General features: G+C 35.0%; 1 protein-coding gene across 16 annotated transcripts in view; it reads right to left on the bottom strand.

The window, feature by feature from the left end:
* The window catches only part of USH2A (usherin), a 392,736-nt gene that overhangs the window by 302,455 nt on the left and 68,353 nt on the right, over positions 1–21,928 (bottom strand). For all 16 annotated transcript variants that reach the window (XM_068185676.1, XM_068185675.1, XM_068185673.1 and 13 more), the window contains 3 exons: positions 12,580–12,775; positions 8,664–9,305; positions 3,108–3,291 (listed from right to left, as the gene is read on the bottom strand). In XM_068185676.1, coding sequence (XP_068041777.1) covers positions 3,108–3,291; positions 8,664–9,305; positions 12,580–12,775 — 1,022 coding nt within the window. The remainder of the gene's footprint in view (positions 1–3,107; positions 3,292–8,663; positions 9,306–12,579; positions 12,776–21,928) is intronic.

Genomic DNA, 21,928 nt, shown 5'->3' with positions numbered 1-21,928 from the left:
CTCTTTTACAGTCAAGAGAAAAGGGCATTTTTTTCAAAAGTCTTTTCATCTACAGACACTGCATCCAAATCCCCCTTTAAACAGAGGTTTTGTTTAGAGTATTTTAACTAAAAACCCAGTTTAGTTACCAAAAAAAAAAATTGCTCAGGAAGACAGTATTTTATTATTATTTTGTAATTTCATTATATGCTGATTATTTAGTAGGGGGGTATGTTTACAAAAGTTTCTTAATAGATAAACAGAGAAAGACAAGTTTCTCTTATTGTTCCTGTATATTATTGCACCTCTTATGAACAAGGGTCTCCTGATTATTCTAGTTATGATTATGATTCACACATGACAATCAAACTCAATACTCATACAGTCACAGTGATAGTTTTCTGCCTGGCAGGGTGGGGCTGTTCCTTTCTGCTTGTTGCATTTTTCTTCTAGGAAAAATGTAGGCTCCCCGATTTCACTGAATCAGGCTCCTGATCCTGCAAATAACAGCAGATATTTCACCATATTCTGCTTAATCACATGCATCATGTTATTTAACTGCAAAAAACTAGAACTGGATTTATTGTTAGGCATAGTTCATGCTTTTCAGTCGGAATTAAGGATTCAATTATGAATTTTCAAAAAACATATCCAATTCTTTTAAAATATAAGTAACTTTTAATCATGTGAGAAATATTTGCTGTATTCTTGTCAAATGCTACTTTTTCAAGGTACTCTGAGTCAAACATATTGGAGTTTTATTAAAACAGAATTATATATAATCAAGGAAAACAGACTTTTAAAACATGGAAAGAGAAATGTCATGCCAAGATGAATTGTGATATTGATTTTCTGAGGATAAATGGTTTTGTAATATTAATATAGAGAAACCTTTATTACATTGACTCTCTAGGTGCAGTTAGAGCCTCTCCAGCAATCTGTTTAAAATCTTCATTTTTCATCCTTATGGGAAAACCTCACTTGCTAAATGGATTTCATAAACAGTAATCTGTCAAGATATATATATAAATAGATAAACAATTTGTGTTGTTCATTGACCAGTTCATTATAGTAAACAATACAGAGGTAAAACATTTCAAATGTGTACAGATGCTCAGAACCATTACAGATCTTCTCAGATTGCTGCAAAGACTCCGTATTCCTAATTTGTTAAAAGCCAAGAAATTTTTGCTGCTTAATAACCTGAAATGCATTAAAGAATATGGAGTTCCTGTTTTATCTCGAAAACACCACAAAATCAATCAGCTCACATATACATTCAGAGTGGTAGAATTTTAAAGCCTCACAATCTCTGTGTATCATAGCTTCTGCTTCTTTTGTGCTACTGTGTAAAGACAGATATGTCTTTGCCACTACAGATAGCTCACATCTTTTTCTGTCCTTAAAAGACACTTGGAGCAAGGATGGCTTAAATGACCTGGCAACTTTTTAGAGAAACAAAAAGCATATTACTCTTATTATGAAGATATTAACAGTTAAAGAAATGGAATAAAATAGATTAACAAATAAAGACCTGCATTATCATTGTCAGTGGATAAAAATCCACTGAGAGAAACAGAGGTACATTGCCCAAGAAGACAACAATGAAAAGGGAGCCAAGAAAATGCAACATAAGTTCATCACATTAATGTACAACCAGAGTAGTCTTCAATACTGCCAGGAGGATTAACTAGTATTAAGGCATTAAAGTCAATTCAGATTAAAATCCCAGAACTCTAAAAACTTTCTATCTTTACAACAAGCTCTGGATATAGATAATTCATATTTCCACATTTTGAATTGCAAAAGACAGGTTAAAATACAGGCATTTGAAAGCCAGTATCTAGCTCAGAAAAGCTATTGCTTAGCACAAATGTGCTAAAACTGAGGGGCGAGGGGAGAATCTATTCCAAGTAACTAAAATAAAAAGGTATCATTAATATTAAGGAAAATATATTTCAAAGGGAACTTTAATATTACACAGACTTTATTTCTCACCATTAGAAATGACAGGAAGTGAAAATAGGAAGTCCTTATTTCTACAGATTACTTTATGGCTATTAGCAGATGCCTCTGTGACCCGAAACAGTAAAAAATAATTTAAAAAATCTCCTAATGAGTGACAGTAACATAAAAGTTAAAGTGAAAAATCTGCAGAACAATGTCAAATATATGCAGGATGACATTGCTGATCACTGCCTAAAAGCATGTCTACCCCACACTAGCTAGGGGAGAGGAGCAGAGGGAGGGGATCATTATACAGGTTTTGCTTTTGCCTGTCGTATGTGGGTTTGGCTTTTTAAAAGGCAAAAATACCAAATACAACAAAACAATTTACCACCATCAGTTTGCATGGAAAGATAATTGCATAAGAGCTGTGCAATCTTTCTGGACAATATTTTAAAAGGAAATTGAGATTGTAAGGACTGGGTACGAAAGATGATACTGGAAAAAAAAGACAGCGCAATAGTTGAAATAACAGCGCACAATACAGGTATGTTTTCCCCTTATAATCCAGAGAATCCATATAATTTCAATGTACCTAAAGACACCAGACTACATTAGAAATACAATTTACCTTGTGGCACATAACAAATTGTTGAAAAACAGTACACTGCTTCAGAAAAACAAAATTTTAAGAGTAAAGGTGCAGTGAACATTTTACCAGACGAAATTTGGGAAGTCAGGGATATCTGTAGTTTTCCTTTTCTCTCCCCGCCCCCACCCACTAAATATTCCTGATATCTTCAATAGCATTCACTAGTTGCAAGAATGACAAATTACCTGCATTTTAATAGTCAATGTTTAACACCTCAGAAAACAACACATATTACTGAAGATGCAGAGAAAACGTAGGAAAGCAATTAATTAATTGCTATAACTTAGCCTTATACATCTTTCATGCAGTTGCTACTTAAATCTATGGTAAAGTTTCTATTTCCTTCAGCTCATGGGACCACAGGGGATTGTGTAATATGTCACATGTAAATCAGAGTGCACACATGAACTCATAGAAGGATTAACCTACCTAGAGCACATCTTTGCATTGTCACTAAACCCTTGACTGAGCCATGAGGAAAAATGTAACAAGGAGGTTATAAGTGACCTGTAAAAAAAGAAACACTCACCTCCCTGTGACAGAGTCAAATCCAAAATAAAGTTCTTTGCAACGTTCACATGTCTGTCCTGTAACGGAGGCGTCTTGGCAACTACATTGGCCAGTGAGTTTATCACAGATCTGATTCACAGAACCAGCTATGTGGCACAGGCATGGCAGACAGCCAGTGATGCTGGATGGAGAAAAATAAAAACCTGCAAAAGAAAGAGATTTTGAAAATGTTGGTTATCTCTCTTCAGACTCTTAGCCAGTGCAAATGCAAAATAGGGGGAGTGTATTAACATGTCTGTGAGGAAAGTAAAGACCCAAGGATGTGAGAAATATGAATGCAGCACAAGCAGCTGAGATAAAAAATAACATAAAGAGAAGAGACATTTGTCCATTCCACTCTGAGATCTCAGCTCTGATAATGGCCAGCTGCAAATCATAAGAAACGCACATATCTTCTTAAGAATGTCTCTAATTTTTATCAACCAGTGGTTGACTTAATCCTTGAAATAAGATAGTGGTTCTTTAGAAAAACAAAATTTGACGAGTATTTCTTATTTATATTTCACTCCTCCTTAACATAGCGCTTGTAACCTAAACAAATACTTTTATACAGAATAATAAACTGATAAAAGAAAGTTACACCTCTGGTACTAAACAGCTTTCACCCTGAATCCTGTCCTGTCTGAACTATTTCAAATTATGAATTTGAGCATTCATTTCACATTCCCCACAGTATATTTGGTATGCTTCTGCTGTGCCATCTTTCATCCTATTGCCCTCAAAAGCAATCTTTATTTATGCTGATATTTATCTATTACTGAAAACCACAGTTAGATACAGTTTATACACCTCTAATCTGGTCATTTAAGAATTTACTCATTATTCACAACCTCACCTGAAGTTCCTAGCAAAAGAGCTTTTACACGCATTCTCTTAAAGATGCTGTTCCACTTGCATAATCTATTTCACAATATATGGACTTATTTCATTCTTAATAATTTCTTTCTGATCAGAAGACAATTCAAGTAATGGCATGTTAGTAAAAATATAATGACATAACTTTCCCAAACATTTTCTGTTTTAACCTGATTATTAAGAAATATTTAACTGTTTTGTTCACACAAGTTGCTCTTCCCTTTATTTTTTCCCCTCCCCCCTTGGAGGAGTACAGTTTATTAAAAACCTAGCAATGCTTGAGAGCTCTGCAAACAATCCTGATGCCACAGTATTAAGAGACACTGGACAACAACAAGTACCTATCTTGAAACATGAATTCTAAAATAGGGTCATTGATATGAGTTTCTATCTCCCTTTGCTGGTTGCTATTAGTTATTATTGTACAACTTCAATAGAAAAATTTCAGCTGCTACTGAGATATGCAGCATTTGCACAGAATTCTCAGACACTTGCCCTCTCACCAGATCAAGTTCAATCAGTAGTTTCGTAGTCATGTTCTCAGCTACTGAATATTTTTTGCTGTCCAACAACTTCCTGCTGTCCAATAACTGTCCTGCTTTATAATAAGGAGCCCAAAATTATACTGTTACATGTCATATTGCCCAAGGCCTTATTATTTGTCTTACAAGAGATAGCTCTATATATACACCCCTAGGGTGGTATTCTCTGTCTTTGCAGCAGTGCTGCACTGTGAGTTCATATCCAAATAGCAGAGGAACTAAACAAATTGAAAACATTAGAATTTTACTGCTCAAATCTTTGTTCAAGTTTAGCCTCTGGTCCTCAGTGAGATAAATCTCAAGTGGACAGTGAAGTGATATCAGTCTCCAGTTAACATACATTCGCATCATAAAAAACCACGCTGTTGGCACTTTATTCCAGAGAGACCCCGAACAGAAGCAGTAGAGAGAGCAAATAGCCTGAAGTTATTAGTGAGGCAGCATGTATTATCTCCTGCTGCACTTCTCTGCGCTCTGCAGTGCCCATCCTGTGCATAAATACAGGAGACCATTTCCAAGCAATGTCACTCCTGAGCACAATGAATGACTCCACTCAAAGAACCTAACAGGAAGGCTGGAAACAAGTTGAAGCCTTGGATTCGTGCAGAAGGTCAAAGTACTTCTTCAGGATCCACTTTATAGTTGCAGTAAGTGATAAGCACTCGGGCTAAACCAGATCCTTGTCCATCTGAAATTTTGCACAGAACTATGATTCTATGATTCTTTTGTATAAAATAATATCTAAGAGAAGTCTATAATGGGCAAATAAGCACATCTCCAGAAAACAAATTCATTTTCCCTGAGCAGGATCAATTAATACAGCATATACTGCTTTTATCATAGCAGTGAAATCACTAATTATAATCTATACCTTAGTATTAAACATCCTGCCTCTCCTACAGCCACACTGCCTAAATCACTGTAGAGCAATGAAGGATTTGGTAGGATATTTTTTATTATAACCTTTTAGAAATGCTCTAAAAGTTTCTGGACACTATTACAATTACTTTTTTTTTTTTCCAGAAGTAGCAGGTAAAGGCAAAACATTTTTTTAAAAGTGAGGGATGGGAAAATGCGAAAAATTTCTTTCCCCAGCTAATTTGTAAGTAAATCACCATGATCAAATGTAGAGGAAAAAGAGGAAACACGACATTACAAATTCATACTGTTTGTCATAAGAATTATTATTTACTTTCACTATCTAGAATTTGACTCCACCTAGGAAAGAGTAACAACTCAATGCAAGCTTAATTTACAGCAAGGTTAGAAGGGCTCATAAAAGTTGCTTTATGAAGGATCCACTGTTGTATAATAGAGCCAATTTCCAATTTTAAGACAGCCACCGCAAATCTCTCTGAGATCTATGTATATAACTAGCATTATGCTTATTCTTTTTCAGATTTTCTTCCAATTCAGCCATAACTGATCACATTTGTCAATCAAATACACTTTTCAAAAGGAAGAATGAAAGTCATAGCAAAGTATTCCGCTTCTTTTTTTAATCATCCTCTTAGCATTTCTCCCACCATATAGAGAAGGAACACATGACCAATTCCTTAGCACCTTTATGTGCTTAGCATCTGTGGCAGTAATGTTCATTTCTTAACCACAGGCTGGGCTTCAAAATGAACAGCTCCCCACAGCAGCAATGTTGTCACAAGACAATACACATTCTTCTGGCCAAGAGAGGTAGTATGTGCACAAACCCTCAGTACTGGTGCAGACACACAGCCTACATGTCCCTTTACATCTCTTCTATACTATGTAGCATTCTATGCAAACCTGTGGTTTTGGAGTAAAGAACTTAAAAAACAAAATGCCTTCTTTACAGCTTTGCTGCTCTTGTAACAAGGTCCAAAACCTGTGTTGAATAGGATTTGTGTGGCACAAATCTCAGTCAGCAACACAGTTCCAGAATGAGGCAGGGACAAAATACTCACAGCGATTTGGGGGTTGAAGAGAACCTGTGTTTCGACCACTGCAGCCCAGGACATCTCAAAAGCAAGTTTCTGTACAAGGTAAAACTGCTTTCTTTTTGTTTCATGCTAGACTCAAGTGTTGCTCTCTTTGCATACACCATTAGTTTAAAGAAAAAATAAATGTACACCAATCTACCAAAATGTTACTTGTATGAAAACAAACTGGAAAACCGAAGGTCATGGATACAGCCTAACAGATGAAACACATGGCTGAATGCGCCAAAAAGAGCTTTAAGAAAAACAATCTCCTTATAAAACAATTTCCAAAAGCTACAACCAGTTTGATCTTTTCTCAATTGGCAATTCTTCCTGCATTAAGATTTTGGTAACTTCTGAAAACTTCTCGGATTTTATCAGAGCACATAAAAGATATGCTACACTGGGACATTATTTTAAATGCCATTTAACTTCTGTCATAGACTTGAAATGTCTCAACAGACGCAGAAATCCTCAGTATTTTTTCAGGGCTGCCATTATTAATTAATATGTGTGTGCTTTAATTAGGCTACATACACACTTGGAGTACATTTTCTTACACATCTGGAGTACCTTTTCTTATCTTTGTCCCAAGACAAAGCCATAGGACATGTCTACATACTTGAAACCAATTAAAATCTTCTGTATTTCTATATAGAAGACTTTTTATACTCTTCCCTGTATGGGAGAAATGTCTCTTTTGGGAAATACTAACAAAGAATATTTATATAAAAGTTAGAAATATTAAACATCTAAATAAGCTCTCAGTAAAACAGCGAAAATAGCACAGCCCACTCTGCTCTATTTAGAGCAATACAGTGCTTTTACAAAGATAAGAATTTACACTTTCACCTGCAGCAGCGAGCTCAGTGCTCAGCACATGCATGCTTAAAGCTACTAGTTAGAAAATTTAAAAATAATACTTACACAAATACTTTTTAAATTATTTCTCTTTTTACCAGGAAGTATTGTGGGACTATTCCTCTGAGTGCCATGTAAGCTTTTCTACAAACCAGCCTGTTCACACTATCAATTAAACCTTTTTAAACCATTTAGTTCTGCATAAACCCTGGCCTTTCTTTTCCAAGGACAAGGGCGGTCACTGACTCGGGGAGCCTTGACATCACTCCTCTGTCGATCTCTGATTAAGTGGCTGCTGTAGAGGGTTAGCAGGTCAAATAGCACTGGAGGAGGAACTAAGAAAAACAGAATGCTGCCTTATTTATTAGTATATGTACCTAAAATAATTTAAATGAAAGCATTTAAAAAAGTACTTAATGGAGGTTAAGCAGCTTTTTTAACCTCTGTTCAAATTATTGAATGGCATATTAAAACCAATGGAGCTATAATGTACCTTTTAATGTGACCTGCTACTTGAATAAATTGCATATGTATTTAATTTAAACTAAATCTATCTGCTTAATATTATGATGAAGGGTAGGTTAACATTACCTATAGTTTCACTTTACCCATCTAATTCTTGAAACAAAAACATTGAAATATAACTACAGAGCTCCCCACTTAAAATGAACTTTTAAACTCTGTTTACAAATATGGCACAAAATTTTGAACAAATATGTAGCAAACTGCAAATATCACCTACTTGTAGGGCCAAACTGTAAGCAGTCCTTGTGCAAGCCAGCACAACCCCAACACAGCAAGGCAAGTGAATGCTTTCTAAGTGGCATGTTTGCCAGACTCATCAAAGTTTAAGCAACCATCTCTGTGCCTCCTGCCATGCTCAGCTTTATGCATGAAGTGCCCTTCCTGAAAAGCATGCACTCTGCCTTCCAAATCCACGTTTTTCATTATGAGGATAGCTGCTGTTCATTAGATTATGCCAATTTACCTCGTATTCAGAGACTGGGACTTGATTATTCATATATTTTCTCAATATCTAGAAGTAGCCTAGCCTTATTTTGGACATGTTGAAACTGCAGTAATAATACAAATTATACAAAATCTGAAAATAGAATAAATATTTGGTGGTGATCAGGAAAATAATGCTTCCTTCTCACTCACACAATTAGGAAGAAACAGAAAAATAATTATGTCAGAGACATGTCAGACATGAAGCTGTCCAAACACATATTAAAAACTGTAGGAAATTATAAACAAAGCAAAACTTACTTCATCAAATGAATTGTCTTCCCATTTTCTTACCTGGTTTACACTCATCACACCTTCTCCCCTGGCGTTGAGGCAGACAGACACACTGCCCAGAAACGTGGTCACAAGCTGTTCCTGCCAACGTGCCCAGAGTGTCACAGTGGCAGGGCTGGCAGCCGCGGGCGTTGCTCATGCTGAGGTTGTACGTCTGCAGCATGCACTGACTGCACCGAAGGCCAGTCACACCAGCTTTGCAAGGACATTGTCCTGTCGATTTGTCACAAAGCAGAGAGCCATTTACCGTCCCTGCCTTCTCGCAGTTACATGGCAGACAAAGGAAGGAGTGACCTTTCTGCACTCTGTGGTACCCATCCAGGCACTCATCGCAGCGCCTTCCCCCTATATTTGGTTTACACACACATTGCCCCGTCCTCATGTCGCACACGGTTCCCGAAATGGACCCTGCAGCATCACATTCACAAGCCTTACAACCAGTTACATCCAGCCCATAAAAGTTGTCCATGCAGGTGTCACAGAGTAGCCCTTTCACTCGTTCTTTACAATTGCACTGCCCAGAGAGAGGGTTGCAGAATTGGTTCACTGAACCGTGGCTGTTGCACCAACAAGGCTCACATCCATCTTCATTAGAATATCTGAGAGCTTTAAATCCAAAATTGCAACTATCACACCTCAGGCCTGGAAAGAGAAAAGGAATTAATAAAAAAAAACCCCAAATCTTAAAAGCTGTTAATTTAATTTTTAAAAAGTGTAAGTATAATACAATAAAATAAAACAAAAAAGAAAGGGAGGATTGACTCTTCCCCAGCATAATTAACAGGAGTGACAAGGCTGCACAAATCAGTTGAATAACTGTGGCATCCCAAAAATCTGTTTACTTTTCCAATTTGTTTCAGAAGAAATGCATTTCTTCTGGCCTCTTAATACAATTTAAGATACTTCTGCAAGAGATTCTTTGTAACATTTCTACAACAAAGCACAATTAATCTCTTTGTCCCCCACAACAGCACCTGTTGCACAATCAATTCCTATGTGAACTCTTCACCCTATATTACAGAAATGCAATACACAGAGAATTGCACTAGGCTCACAATCTGTTCTGATAATAGATTTATATATTGTATTAAAAACATTAAATATACACTGGGACAGCACAAGTTAGACTAACTATAACAAATTATTTGCTTAACACCATACTTCAGTTTTATCATTGATTGCATTTATGTTAGTCTTTATTGTTAGCCCTTATTGAAAGCAGAAAATATTCTCCATAATCCAAAATGAAATATTTTTATCTAAATGTATGATTTAGTTAACTCCTGCAGTACATTAAAATACAAACTGTTTTCTTCATGCTTCATCCTGTAGTTTTATTAGCTTTGTTTTCAAAGTCAATGCTTGCTTTATCCCTGCCCCGAGGGATGGCATTTATATGTTAGTTTATAAAATGTACATTACAAGAAAGCAAACTAGATTATTATACGAAAAATGCAAATTCAGTTATGTATTTTTCCCTTGCAGAGGGAAAATCCTTCATTATGAAGCTATGACTTGATTGTTTCATATAGGAAAATATAAATACAATCTTCTAGCAAAATACTGTCATCATTTTAAAAATATACAAAACCATACAAAAATACACCTAGCAACTTACATGTAGAAAAATAAAACTAAAAATGGTAGGGAATGAATTATATATATGGATAAAAACTCAAAATCTCCAACAGAAGGCGAGTTCCTTTAACAGTGATGAATGACTCACCTAAGGCATATCATTTAATTTCAATAAGGAAAATAAAAAAGGACCACTATTGCTGCAAATTTTAAAAATAACTGTATTGTTAACAAGAATTATGACTCATTTTGAACTATTAAAATTGGTCTACATGGATTCATATCATATCAGTTTTAAAAATATGCGCAGTGCTTATTTGAATATGCCATACATATTCCTGACAGGTAATCTATTCCTAACGATACTGAGGAAGGCCTACAGGGCATCACATTCAATGTTAACAAGTACAGGGGAGTTAGCATGCTTGGCATTTAATTCACATTCTTCTACCTTTTTATTCTAGATGAATGACCTACTTTAATAAAATTATTGGTGCTAATGTATTTTACTGGTGATAGAATCATTAGTAAGATTTAACAGTTGTGTTAACTCTAACAGTTCATGTTTCATAACATTGCAGTCGATAGTTGCATTTTTCTGTTATTGTGTTTGTTTAAATAGATAAAATGGCAATAGACAGACTGCTCTAAAAACCAATTTAGAAATCCAAAGAGGAAAGTCCCCTGGTAAAGTTTGCTGCAAACGTTTCAATATACAGAAGCTTATTTACAATTGGTTTGTAAAACAAAAAAATTAAGAATCTAGTCTGGAAAGAATTAGGCCTTTATCCTGCAAACAAACACTTGCATAACTACAACCCCCCATCATAGCTACAGATAAGTACTGAAAGCATAGATCCACACTTTCTTTTTTTTTTTTTTTTTTTTTTTTTTGACAACTATTTCAGTCAAAATAAAACCAATTCTTAATGTTTTCATGAAGGGGAGAAAATGTAATATGTAGATAACCAAATATGTGAGAACCAGACTGTGAATTTGTCTGCCAAACTGCCACTGAATTAAGTGTTTTCACAGGTTCAAACATAAGATGTGGGCAATGAATATATAATTAAGAATGCTCTGAAGTCCTTTTTCTTGAAGGAAGAGAAAGGGTTTAAGATGCACAGAGATTTTCTACTCTTAGCACCCTTTTCATTTTGTACGAAAAATACAGCATTCCACAGGAAAAAGGACTGAAACTGTTCAGGCTTCATTCTGTTTAGAGTTATTTTCATTATTTGTTGTTATTCTACATTTTCTTCTTTCTTCTCATTTCCAAAAGCAACAAAGACAAGATTACAAATGAGTCAACATTCACAAGTGCGGGTATGTATAATACCAAATACATTAATATGTACTTGAACTTTATTAATGCAACCTAGAACCTGGTTAGGGTGAAGAAAAAACAGATTACTAATTCTGTTAATAACAAAGCAGAAGAGGAATTTTTCTTTTTGAGACATATGTATAGTCTGAGACATGTACAGTTACCATGCAAGGCTCACTTTATCAGGAAATTCTCCTTGCATAATATTCCCATACATCAATATTTCAAAGTGTATTATATATACTGTGTATTTTGGGCACTTGATAAATTTTGTCCTTATGTGGCTGTGGCTCCCCTCAAATATGCTGGAAGTAATAAATTGCTATAATCAAATCTAATTTCTGAAAAATACCTGTGGGAGTAACAAACAAAAAAGCACGTCTTGTAAAAAAAGTGATAAATAACACAGAAGGTAGCAGTTTATTATAATCAGCTTGGCATTGAATTACAAAATTAAAATTATGTGGCCCTTGATAACTAACCCTAGCTATGTACATGATCTGTGGAATTATGTTGACTTATTTTGCATTTCATAGGAACAGTTCAAAGAAATATAATAGAAAAAAAATGATAGATTTATCACAAAGGACCCTGTAGCACAGAATATTTTGAGAAAAAAAATCCATTTATTTTGGTCTATTAAGAAAACTAGCATGGAAATGATTTGCTTAGAACTCATTAAGTACAAAACACATTGAAAAGGTGCTAATTTCCTAAAAGAAACATCTACACAGTAAGCAAATTACATTATTTCTGTGACTTATTAGTATGGAGCTATGTAAGCTAACGTAGCTATGCCATAAAGAAACTTCTAAAGGGTTGATTAAACTAAGCTTCAAGCTGTAGTTTGATAGAATTATTAAATTAATAATTTTTCAACACTTAATTTCATTCATTTTTGCAATCTGCCTTCAGCAAAGAAGCTTTCTACACCTTTCATTTAGAAACCAAGTGTGTTTTATTTCCAGAGAAAACAAGAAAAATGGCTCTGAACTCTTGCATTACACATACCAATAACATTTGCTTTGCACTTGCACTGTCCTGAATTTTGGTGACAGGTAATATCTCCATTGACTGTCCCAGAGGTATTACAGTTACAGGGACTGCAGCCATCAGGGTTTGACTGTTGCAGATTGTAGAATCCTTCCTGGCACTGATTGCATTGTCTGCCAGACACATGTCTCTTACAATTACACTGGCCTCCAATCTAGAAAGATACAAAATATTATAGAATGATGAACATACCTATTTTTAGATGATACATTCATTAGCAATAAGAATGGGAGTATGAGACGGGGGGAGAGAAAATTTGAAATGGAACAGAAAAAAACAAAAAGCCTGTGAGCATTCTTTAATTTGTTGAGAGAGAGGAAAAAAGAGAAATATTGAACAGAGTGTAACTATTTGACTTTTAAATAGAGTTTAAAAGTCCTATTCTTTCAAAATAGAAGGGAAAAAGAAGTGAGTAAACAATGCAGCCGTATTTACTATCTGGACAGAGAACCTGCAAAGAATAATTACAAAATTGCATTGTAGATATGGTGACTTCTATTAAAATGAATACTTTTTTCAATCACAGTTACAGTAAAGAACTATAATCTTCAAAGGTCAAGTTTTGCATTTTTTCTTCTGCCCATATGCTTATTTATTTTAGTAAAAATGTTAGTTAACTAAGAATGAAGCAAAATTGAGTGTCTCATATCTTGTGCAAGATTAAAGGGCTCCTGAAAAGCTACCTCAATTTCAGACCTCTGAAAGCCAGGGAAAAACCCCAATCTCTGCATTCATCACTTTGCAGTATGATGGGGAAACTAACCACAGGGAAAGGGCAACAGCACAGGAATGGATAAACAGAGACATTGGTTAATGTGCAACATAAAAACAAACTCAGGGAGCCAAAGCAACACAGAGATGGGAATTGGAAAAAGGTTTGGGATTCATGATCAAGGAACAAAAACTAACTTTTCTAACTGGAGCATTCTGGGAAATGCAGAAATAAAGAAACTATGTTATAAAGAATTTTCTTTAGGTCAGCTTACTTTTTTCAGTGCAAATATTTACAAGTATGAAAAAGTATAATAATTCAAAACCAGTATTCATCTATGATATCAACAACTGTAGTTCAATGTACCTTGCTTTTAATTAGCTACTGAAACAGAAATTTCTCTTAACAGTTGCCTTTTTCATCTTTAATCCATGAGTCAAGCCAAGCTGAAACAACAGGAGAGACAAAGCTACTGGCAAATTTCACTTAAATACTATCATCACACCCTCAAAACTAAAATTAAGCTTTAAGCTTTAGTATTACAAAATAGAGTATTTCAACATCTAAAAGTAAATTCTCAGTGCAGGAAATACTGAATACAAGTTAGAGAAGCATATACTCCTACCCTTTCCTCATAAAAGGATTCTGTAGTCCATAAAACCTCTTTAATGTGATTTCTTGATAGAGATCTTTTACTGATGTATCAGCCTTATTTTTCAGGAAGATGTAGACATTAAAAAGGCAGAACAACAGCAAGTACGAGAAGAGTTAAAAGACCACAATAGCAGAAAACACACCAACAAGGATTTTCAATTTCATTCCCTTTTAGACTGGATTTGATCTAGATATTTAGTGTATTATAAGAGACCCAGTCATGCATCACAGCCATTCATCAGAGAATTCACATGTGAAAAGCAACTCTGAGTTTAATCCTAAATGAAGAAAAATACCCAGTTTAATGCCTAACTGTAAAAGAAACATTTCTGTGCTCATGATCGCAGCATACCCAGGTTACACAATAGCACTCAACTCATACCCAAAAAAACTTCGAAGTTACTCCAAAAGCTACCACAGGAAGGAAAGCATTACATGCAAAATTTCCTCTTCAATAAGTGTAAGAAAGATCAAAATAGGATAGCTAAATCAGACAGGATAACCACCACCAAATTTTAAAACTAGAATAAGGCAACACAAAAATGAGCATTTAACAAGCAACATGCCTAAAGCATGAAGGAAAAAAACTGAATTTCAGAAACAAAGGAAGCCTACCAGAGAATCAGGGCAATAAATAATTAAGTGGTATGATTAGCAGATTCAGAGTGGACACTGAAACACTTCACTAAAAGAGAAGTGCAGCATCAGTAACAGGCTATCCAGAGGGGATGTGGAATCTCTATTCCTAGAGGTATCAGGATTTATCCAGACAAAATCATGACTGACTGGATATAGCACTGATAAGAATTCTGTTTGGAGGAAAGCAGATGACTAACTAATGTTTTTATGATTATGTATAGCATTCCGGAAAGAGAACCACAGCAGAGATCGCAAAGGAAGGCTTCCACAGCTCTTCACTATGAAAGAGGTGCTACCTTTCTATATCAGGAATGATTTTTAAGACTGATTTAAAACCAAAGAAGACAGAAGAAAAATATTTTAGCAAAATCTTTCCTTTTGAAAAGTGACTACACATGAGACTAAAGTTCTAGATGAAACAAAATATAACATTACTGAAATACTTAATAATTGCTTAAATCAACGTCAGTAAAAGAGGAATAAAATTACATCATTCTCCTTAAAAGGCTGTAAGGAAGTTCCTGAGATCTACATTCTAGTATGCTTTCTTGTATTACTATTCTACATTCTATTAAAAATCAAAATTATATACTGGAAAAGATTGGTACTTTTTTCCCAAAAGGAAATCATGCTACATGATACTACTTCATTTCTTTAAGTCAGCAACATCTTAATATATCACATACACTGAACCAAAAGGATGATCAGAAAATTAATTTGTACATCAAGAATTACAAACTTAATACCCGGGAAAAACCAACACTGACTATAGGTAGACAGTGATACGTCCAAAATTAGCTATTAGCACTCAAGAAAGAAGCTGTTAAAGCTGCTCCATTTCCCCTACAAATCATTTGGAAGCTCTGAAGCAGGTAAAAAGGCAATAGGAATACTGTGATTATCAATAAAAGAACAGAAAATTACACAGGAAATCTCATTCTGTCATAAAAATCTGTTTTGTATCAACATTTTACAAAATTTGTGTATCTGGTTACCCTCTGTAAAATATAAGCGGTCACAGAGAGAGTAGAATAAGGAAAGATACAAATGAAAAAAGACTAAAGACTTTACAGTTTGGAAATAAAGGACTGAAATGAAGGGAATACATGGCTACAAAATCATGAGTGTCTTAGAGAATGAATACTCTTTTTTTTCCCTTAAGTTATAAAACAGAACACTCAGGAAATTCTAAGGAAGTAAACAAAGTAATTACTTGCTTAAAAAATTTAGTTAGATTAATTCCATATGTGGACACCAAACATGGCTACTTAGATGAAAATCCTGAGTTTACCTCAGGTAGCCCTAAACCCATAAATAACTGAAATCTAGAAAAGCACATCACAGCAAGATCATGCTTCTGGAAATCAGAGAAGATACTGGGCTAGCTTAGTTTCATTTCCAGCAGAGATGTTCTGATCCTGAATACCTGGAAACCCATGGCTAATTGTGAGCAAAGGGTAGGTATTTCCAGATGCCACAAGTGAAACATGTAGATTACTAAGTGCTAAAAGAAGCAAAGAATATCAGGATTTCAGCATAATTTTGTGTCAAGCTATTACAAGGAGCAGTAATTTTCATCACATGTACTTGCAGAAAATGTACGTCCCCAAACTTAATCATAACAGGGTAAAAAAAAATATGCTTGAAGAATAACTATAACTCTTCAAATGAGGGAGAAATGTCTGGCCAACTAAAAAATTCAAATTTTATCCAGGAGCCAGCCAACAAAATAATTTGCAGATGTCCCCGTAAAAAAAGAATATTTGGGCTTAATCTGGGGAGAATTTGATTTTAAAATGAGAAATATAGAAAAACAGTATCTTTAATTTCTCTGTACAGAGAAGCACTAAAATAATCTGCGAAATGCTTGGAAATTAATACTATTTCAAAGAAGCTGAACAAGCTGATAAATGTTTATAATACTGAAGAAATAGGTGTACCACAGATTATAACATAGAAATCTATATCAAACTGGGGAGAACAAACCATTACAATAACTACATAAAAATCCAATTATGAAAGAAAGAGGCTCTTTTTGTTATTATTATTATTTCTGTAAATCTAGCTTACTCTGGAAACTACGGTATCATTGAAAATATTGGTAGCAATGAATATTTAAAGGTTTTGTTAACCAGAATTTCACCAGTTGTTCACTGGAGATATTACTGAAGCTTCCCCCCTTCCCTGATTCAAATGTTATCTGCCATTTAAAGAAAAATATTTCAATTTTCTGTGACCAATGCTGGTTATAGAAGAGCAGAAAGGAATCTGTTCTCCTGTTACTTATGCCTGAGAAGCCTAGTTCTGACCCAAGCAGTCAGCAAACACAAACAGACTGTGTATTAACATGACCATCTTGGTACTAAATCACTGATGGAAAGTATCTGTCTGGATTGCTCACTCTGAAAATTAACCTGGCCGAGCATTACTACCAAGTGGTGGTGTGTCTTAAGACCTCATAATTACAATTGTTATTTGATACAGAAAATCACTGATGCTGATTTCACATGTAGCCCTTGTGTCATTTGTACTTTATGTACAAAACACACATTATTCTCATATCCTTGAGTGTGAACAGTTACAAAAGGTATGCCAGCAACCTTCTCCTGCCTAAACCACAGCTGCAGACTCATCCTTATTCAGGAATCCAACTACTTAATGTTTCTGAATTTTAGGTATACAGAGCAACTCACCTGCTTTAGACTCCTGTGATACCACTCTTTAACTGCAGGACACTTTAACACATTACATCTAGAATGACAAATTCAAAGTGAAGCCTGTTCAGCAACACTTCTGTTACTAGACTGATACACGAACTTAAAAAGAGATTTAAGCACCCAGGACAAATGGTGACATATTCCAAAGAATTGCCTTAATTGTTTGTCAGAGTAGAGCAAACTTCTTAGCCATAGCACTCACCTAGTAGATATTCAACATGTACATATCACAGTATCAGAAATGTAACTTCTGGCTATTTAAACTTGTTGGCCATATGTACTCTTATATTATTAAATGCAATTTCCTGAAACAATCATTTGCCTAAGCCTTTCTGAAAGTTAAAATCAACTCCTTCCCTCTGGATATGCTTGTAATTTCAAATTGCTATTCTTTGGTGTCTGTAATAGCAGCAGCAACATAGTGTTAAAAACATATAATCAAAAAGTCTCTCCAATTCTGGACAACAATGCAATATGAGGCTGGATCTTAATAAATAAAAAAAAAAAACTGACACTTGAATTTTTTTTTTCCAAAGTTAACTTCTGGTTTTGAAGCCCAAAAAACTCCTGAAAAAAATAACATTTTATAATTGGCCAAGTCATTACTAATTTCAATTATTTACTCTCTACCACAGCAGAAGCACCTTGCTTTGACCCACTGCAAGTTTCAGGGCATTCCAAGACGTGGGTATATTTAGGTCTGGCATGAAATTCTTGCTGTTCATGCTGCCATCATCAATTTTGCATTTGATTGGTGCCAGACTCAACATTCTGCCTTTCTGATATAAATGCTAATCATATATTTCTCAGTATCTTCTTATTTGATGCAAATCTGGCAAGAACCCCAGCATCCAGTTGTCTGCAATCTCAGGAAGAGGGAGCAAGGGGGTTGAGGACTTTTATTTTCTTTCCTTTTCTCCAGTTTAGGAAATGAGAATGGTACAGTGAGCTGGCTCACACACATAGGTTAATGGTCTGACACCAAATACCTGTGAGTATTCTCAGGATGGCGGCTTTGGGAACTGAAAATTGAATAAGCAGCAATAATGAAGTTCCTTTGCACTCCCCTGATATCTCTTCTTGTCATCACGTATGATGACTTTCAAAAGTCAGTAGCTTTCTACTACTTTTGCTCAAAACATAAAATGAGGCATTTACCCTCTGCCCACAACACTCCAAGGGATGGGAGTGGATCAAATCCCACAAATAAACTCTAGCAGAAAACCAGCGTTTCCACTTTTTAAAACCCATCCAAAATAAAGCCATAGGATTACCAAACATAAAAAAGCTAATTTTCCATCATTTTAGCAATAAGGTTAAAGGCCTCCCATTAAGGGAAACCCAGATTCAGAATACACACTGTTTGATAACCTCATTTTTTATGGACTCCACTATGCACAATATTTTTCAATTACACATTTGCATTCTTTATATTCCTTATTCTCTTTGGTATATCTGTTGACTGAAATTCCCTTAATGAACTGCTTTAACCTGTGTTCTTTCCCTTGCAACACATATTCCATTTATTTATTTGTTGTCAGTCACAATAAAGAGGTTGAAATCAGTGTAGATAGATAAATGAAAATGGGAAGTCTCATCCTAAATTTAGATAAAAGAATTAACTCAGAAGTGAAAATAGAAATAGAAATACTATTTTCATTTTGAACATATATATATATATATATATAATTTCTTAAAATACAGTATTTAGGGAGTGTGCAGAAAGGTGAAATCTGAAGTCTGTTCAGATAGTTACTCGGTAGCACTGGAATCTGCTTTCATGTGACTCTTCAGAGAAAAGAGTAACTAACATTTTGTTCAGTTTCTTGCCTTGGAGTTTTCTTGTAAGATGAGACAATACAACTGCCACCTTGATAGAAGAAAATTAAGTCTTTGCAACTCTGAACAATATCTTCTGCAGTAAAATACAGCTTCCTCACAACAACAATTAAATGATACATATTTATTTGGATGTTAAGGGAAAATTTCTTAAAATCAGCAAAAGCTGAGTAAGATAACTAAAGATAACTAAATTCACTGAGACCAGAATGTTATTTCCAAAGACTAGCTAAAGGCAATAGCAGCACTTTCAGGTTTCCCTAAAACAAATGCCTAGGAAAAGAGTGTTTTTTTCCCCCAGCATTATATATTACTTACTGTAACGGAATCACGAAATGACCACAAGCTGCCATGCCTGACAGAATATGTAAGCATTTGTAGAGTAGTCTGGGTAAAAAGCAGTACAAGAAAATGAGTAAAGGATTTTGGTATGAGGGCCAGAAAACATTAATCTCCAACTAGAGCAAGAATGATCATGTCAGCAGTATTCTGGTAGAACTTTCTCATGTGTGAATTGTTAGGGAGAAAGGAGGAAGGCAGCCAATTCTTCTTTCACTCTCCTAAGGCTCAAGCACCTCTAACAGTTCATCTGGACTTTCTGATTGTTTGAAATATTTCATGACAAATGCTCACAAAGACAATGCAACCATCTTTTCTACAATGACTAAACATCAATAACCAGCACAGAAGTGGACAAATTTTATCAGGCTGTAGCAATTCTCACTTGTACTCACTAGTCTCAAAGGAAAACATCACTCTGCAAAAATAGCTAACAAACTGCTTGTGGGTGCACTGCTACACCACTCCCAAAATTCCACCTGTTACTGTAAGCCATAAAGTCACAATTTTGAAGTTTTACTACGTTAGTTCACACTTTAAACCACAAAGCCTGTATTTTAAAATACAAAGTCTACACTAAGCTGTATGTGGATGTGATCATTGGAGGTATGAGAAGTGAGAAACACTGCAAGGGAGAAATCCTCTATACCTACATGCATTTCTCACCAAGGGCAGAGTGCATAGGTAACAGAAGAGGCATAACGTTTTCATGATCAGTCCAAAGAACTGAGATGGGAGCAACTGTGTTGCAGTCAGCCCTTCTACACATCTTGCATACTATCAGCCTGAATAGTACTTCATTTGATGAGTGAATGTTCTTTCTGTGTGATTCAATAGATGAGATTGTTTTGTGATTCAATGGATTAATTTTGGAACTCTGTACCTCTTGGAACTTAGTGACTAAAGTGGCACTTTGCAAAAAGTAAAAAATGTTGATGATCTGAAGAAAGTGATGATTTATGCAGTAAAAGTGTATTCTGCCCCAATTTTGGCAAATTTCCTTGAAAATTATCAATGTGATATAACAATTAATTTTCATGAGTAGAGTCCTTATTCGTTATGATTCCATCTTCCATAGGTCAAGTTTGGAAACACTTCCTCCAATGATGCCTTCCTATTTCATGCAATTAATTTCAGCATTTAGTCCCCAGTCTTATTAAATCTATTCTTTAATGCCTCTCAATCATTTCTCCCTGCTCTGCTTCTTCTTCAGCAATTGATGCTTTGTTGAGCAATACTCTCCCCCATTTTTCTCATTTTATCCCCCTCTTCATACTTTCATAGTCAGGCATCATCAACATTCTTGTATGTCTAAGTATAAAGCACTGATTTCTGTAAACTACTGTTGCTCTGATTATTAATCACAGTTAAAGCTGATTTAGGTTAACATTTCACCACAAACCACGGATACATAAATTAACATTTGCTTTCACTCCTCCTATGTCTTGAAAAAAAATCCTAACATGATACCTGTGTTTTGCAAGCTTTTCCCCCCCCATTTCTGTGTTACTGGCAGAGTGTGTTACTTCAGAAAACTGAAAATTATACAATAATTTTTCTTTATAATACAGCAGACTATTTTAGAAAACATATTTTGCTATATTTGCATGTCACACAGAATATGTACCAAAGCATGAGTCCTGTGAGATGCACTGAGTCCAACTGGGCACACATCTGTACCTCTATGATGGTAACTGAAGAAAATACAATAGGATCCATAAGAGTTCACTGTTAAATAAAATTCAATGACAAGAGACATATGATGAAAAAAGCCAGAGATTACTTTATGAATAAAAGTGTTGAAAAAAGAAGAGATAGGAAAAATGGCAACAAGCTGAAGTGGTTCTATCACATTTACCCACAGAATAAATTCTACCTTTACAATAAATTTGAAAACAATTATTTCTTACCTATTCCTAACAAAATTTAGATTTTGGCAATGGACAGGACACATGTGAATAGAACACAAACCACAATATACCTTTAGCATGTGTTCAAGATTTTAATCATTTTTCCTGTGTTTTTTTCCAACATGCATGTTTTAAAAGTTACAGATAGATTTATTATTGGACTAGACAGCTTGCATGACAATGAGGTCCATTGACTTTAAAAGCATAGCTGACAGTGTTCTCTTTTCAGCATCACTTCGTGGGTTTCTTTTATTTTTAATGGACTTCATAAATTAAAAGGGAGATCAATCCTTGTCTTACTATAGGGAGAAGTAGCTTAATTTTAGTTACATTTCAGGCTCAGCTTATTGCCTGGATTTTCAAAACCTTTTTGAAACTTTAAGACAGTACCAAGACCTTCAAAAACACTCAAAACCTAGATGTTTTAACATTACTGAGTGCAGAGGTAGCATCCCAAAACTACTATTCATACAACATCTTTTATGTCTGTTGCTGAT

Source organism: Anomalospiza imberbis, chromosome 3 (assembly GCF_031753505.1).
Source record: "Anomalospiza imberbis isolate Cuckoo-Finch-1a 21T00152 chromosome 3, ASM3175350v1, whole genome shotgun sequence".
NCBI classification, from domain to species: Eukaryota; Metazoa; Chordata; class Aves; order Passeriformes; family Viduidae; genus Anomalospiza; species Anomalospiza imberbis.
The sequence above is the reverse complement of the archived record's forward strand: the minus strand, read 5'-3'. Positions and strand labels throughout refer to the sequence as shown.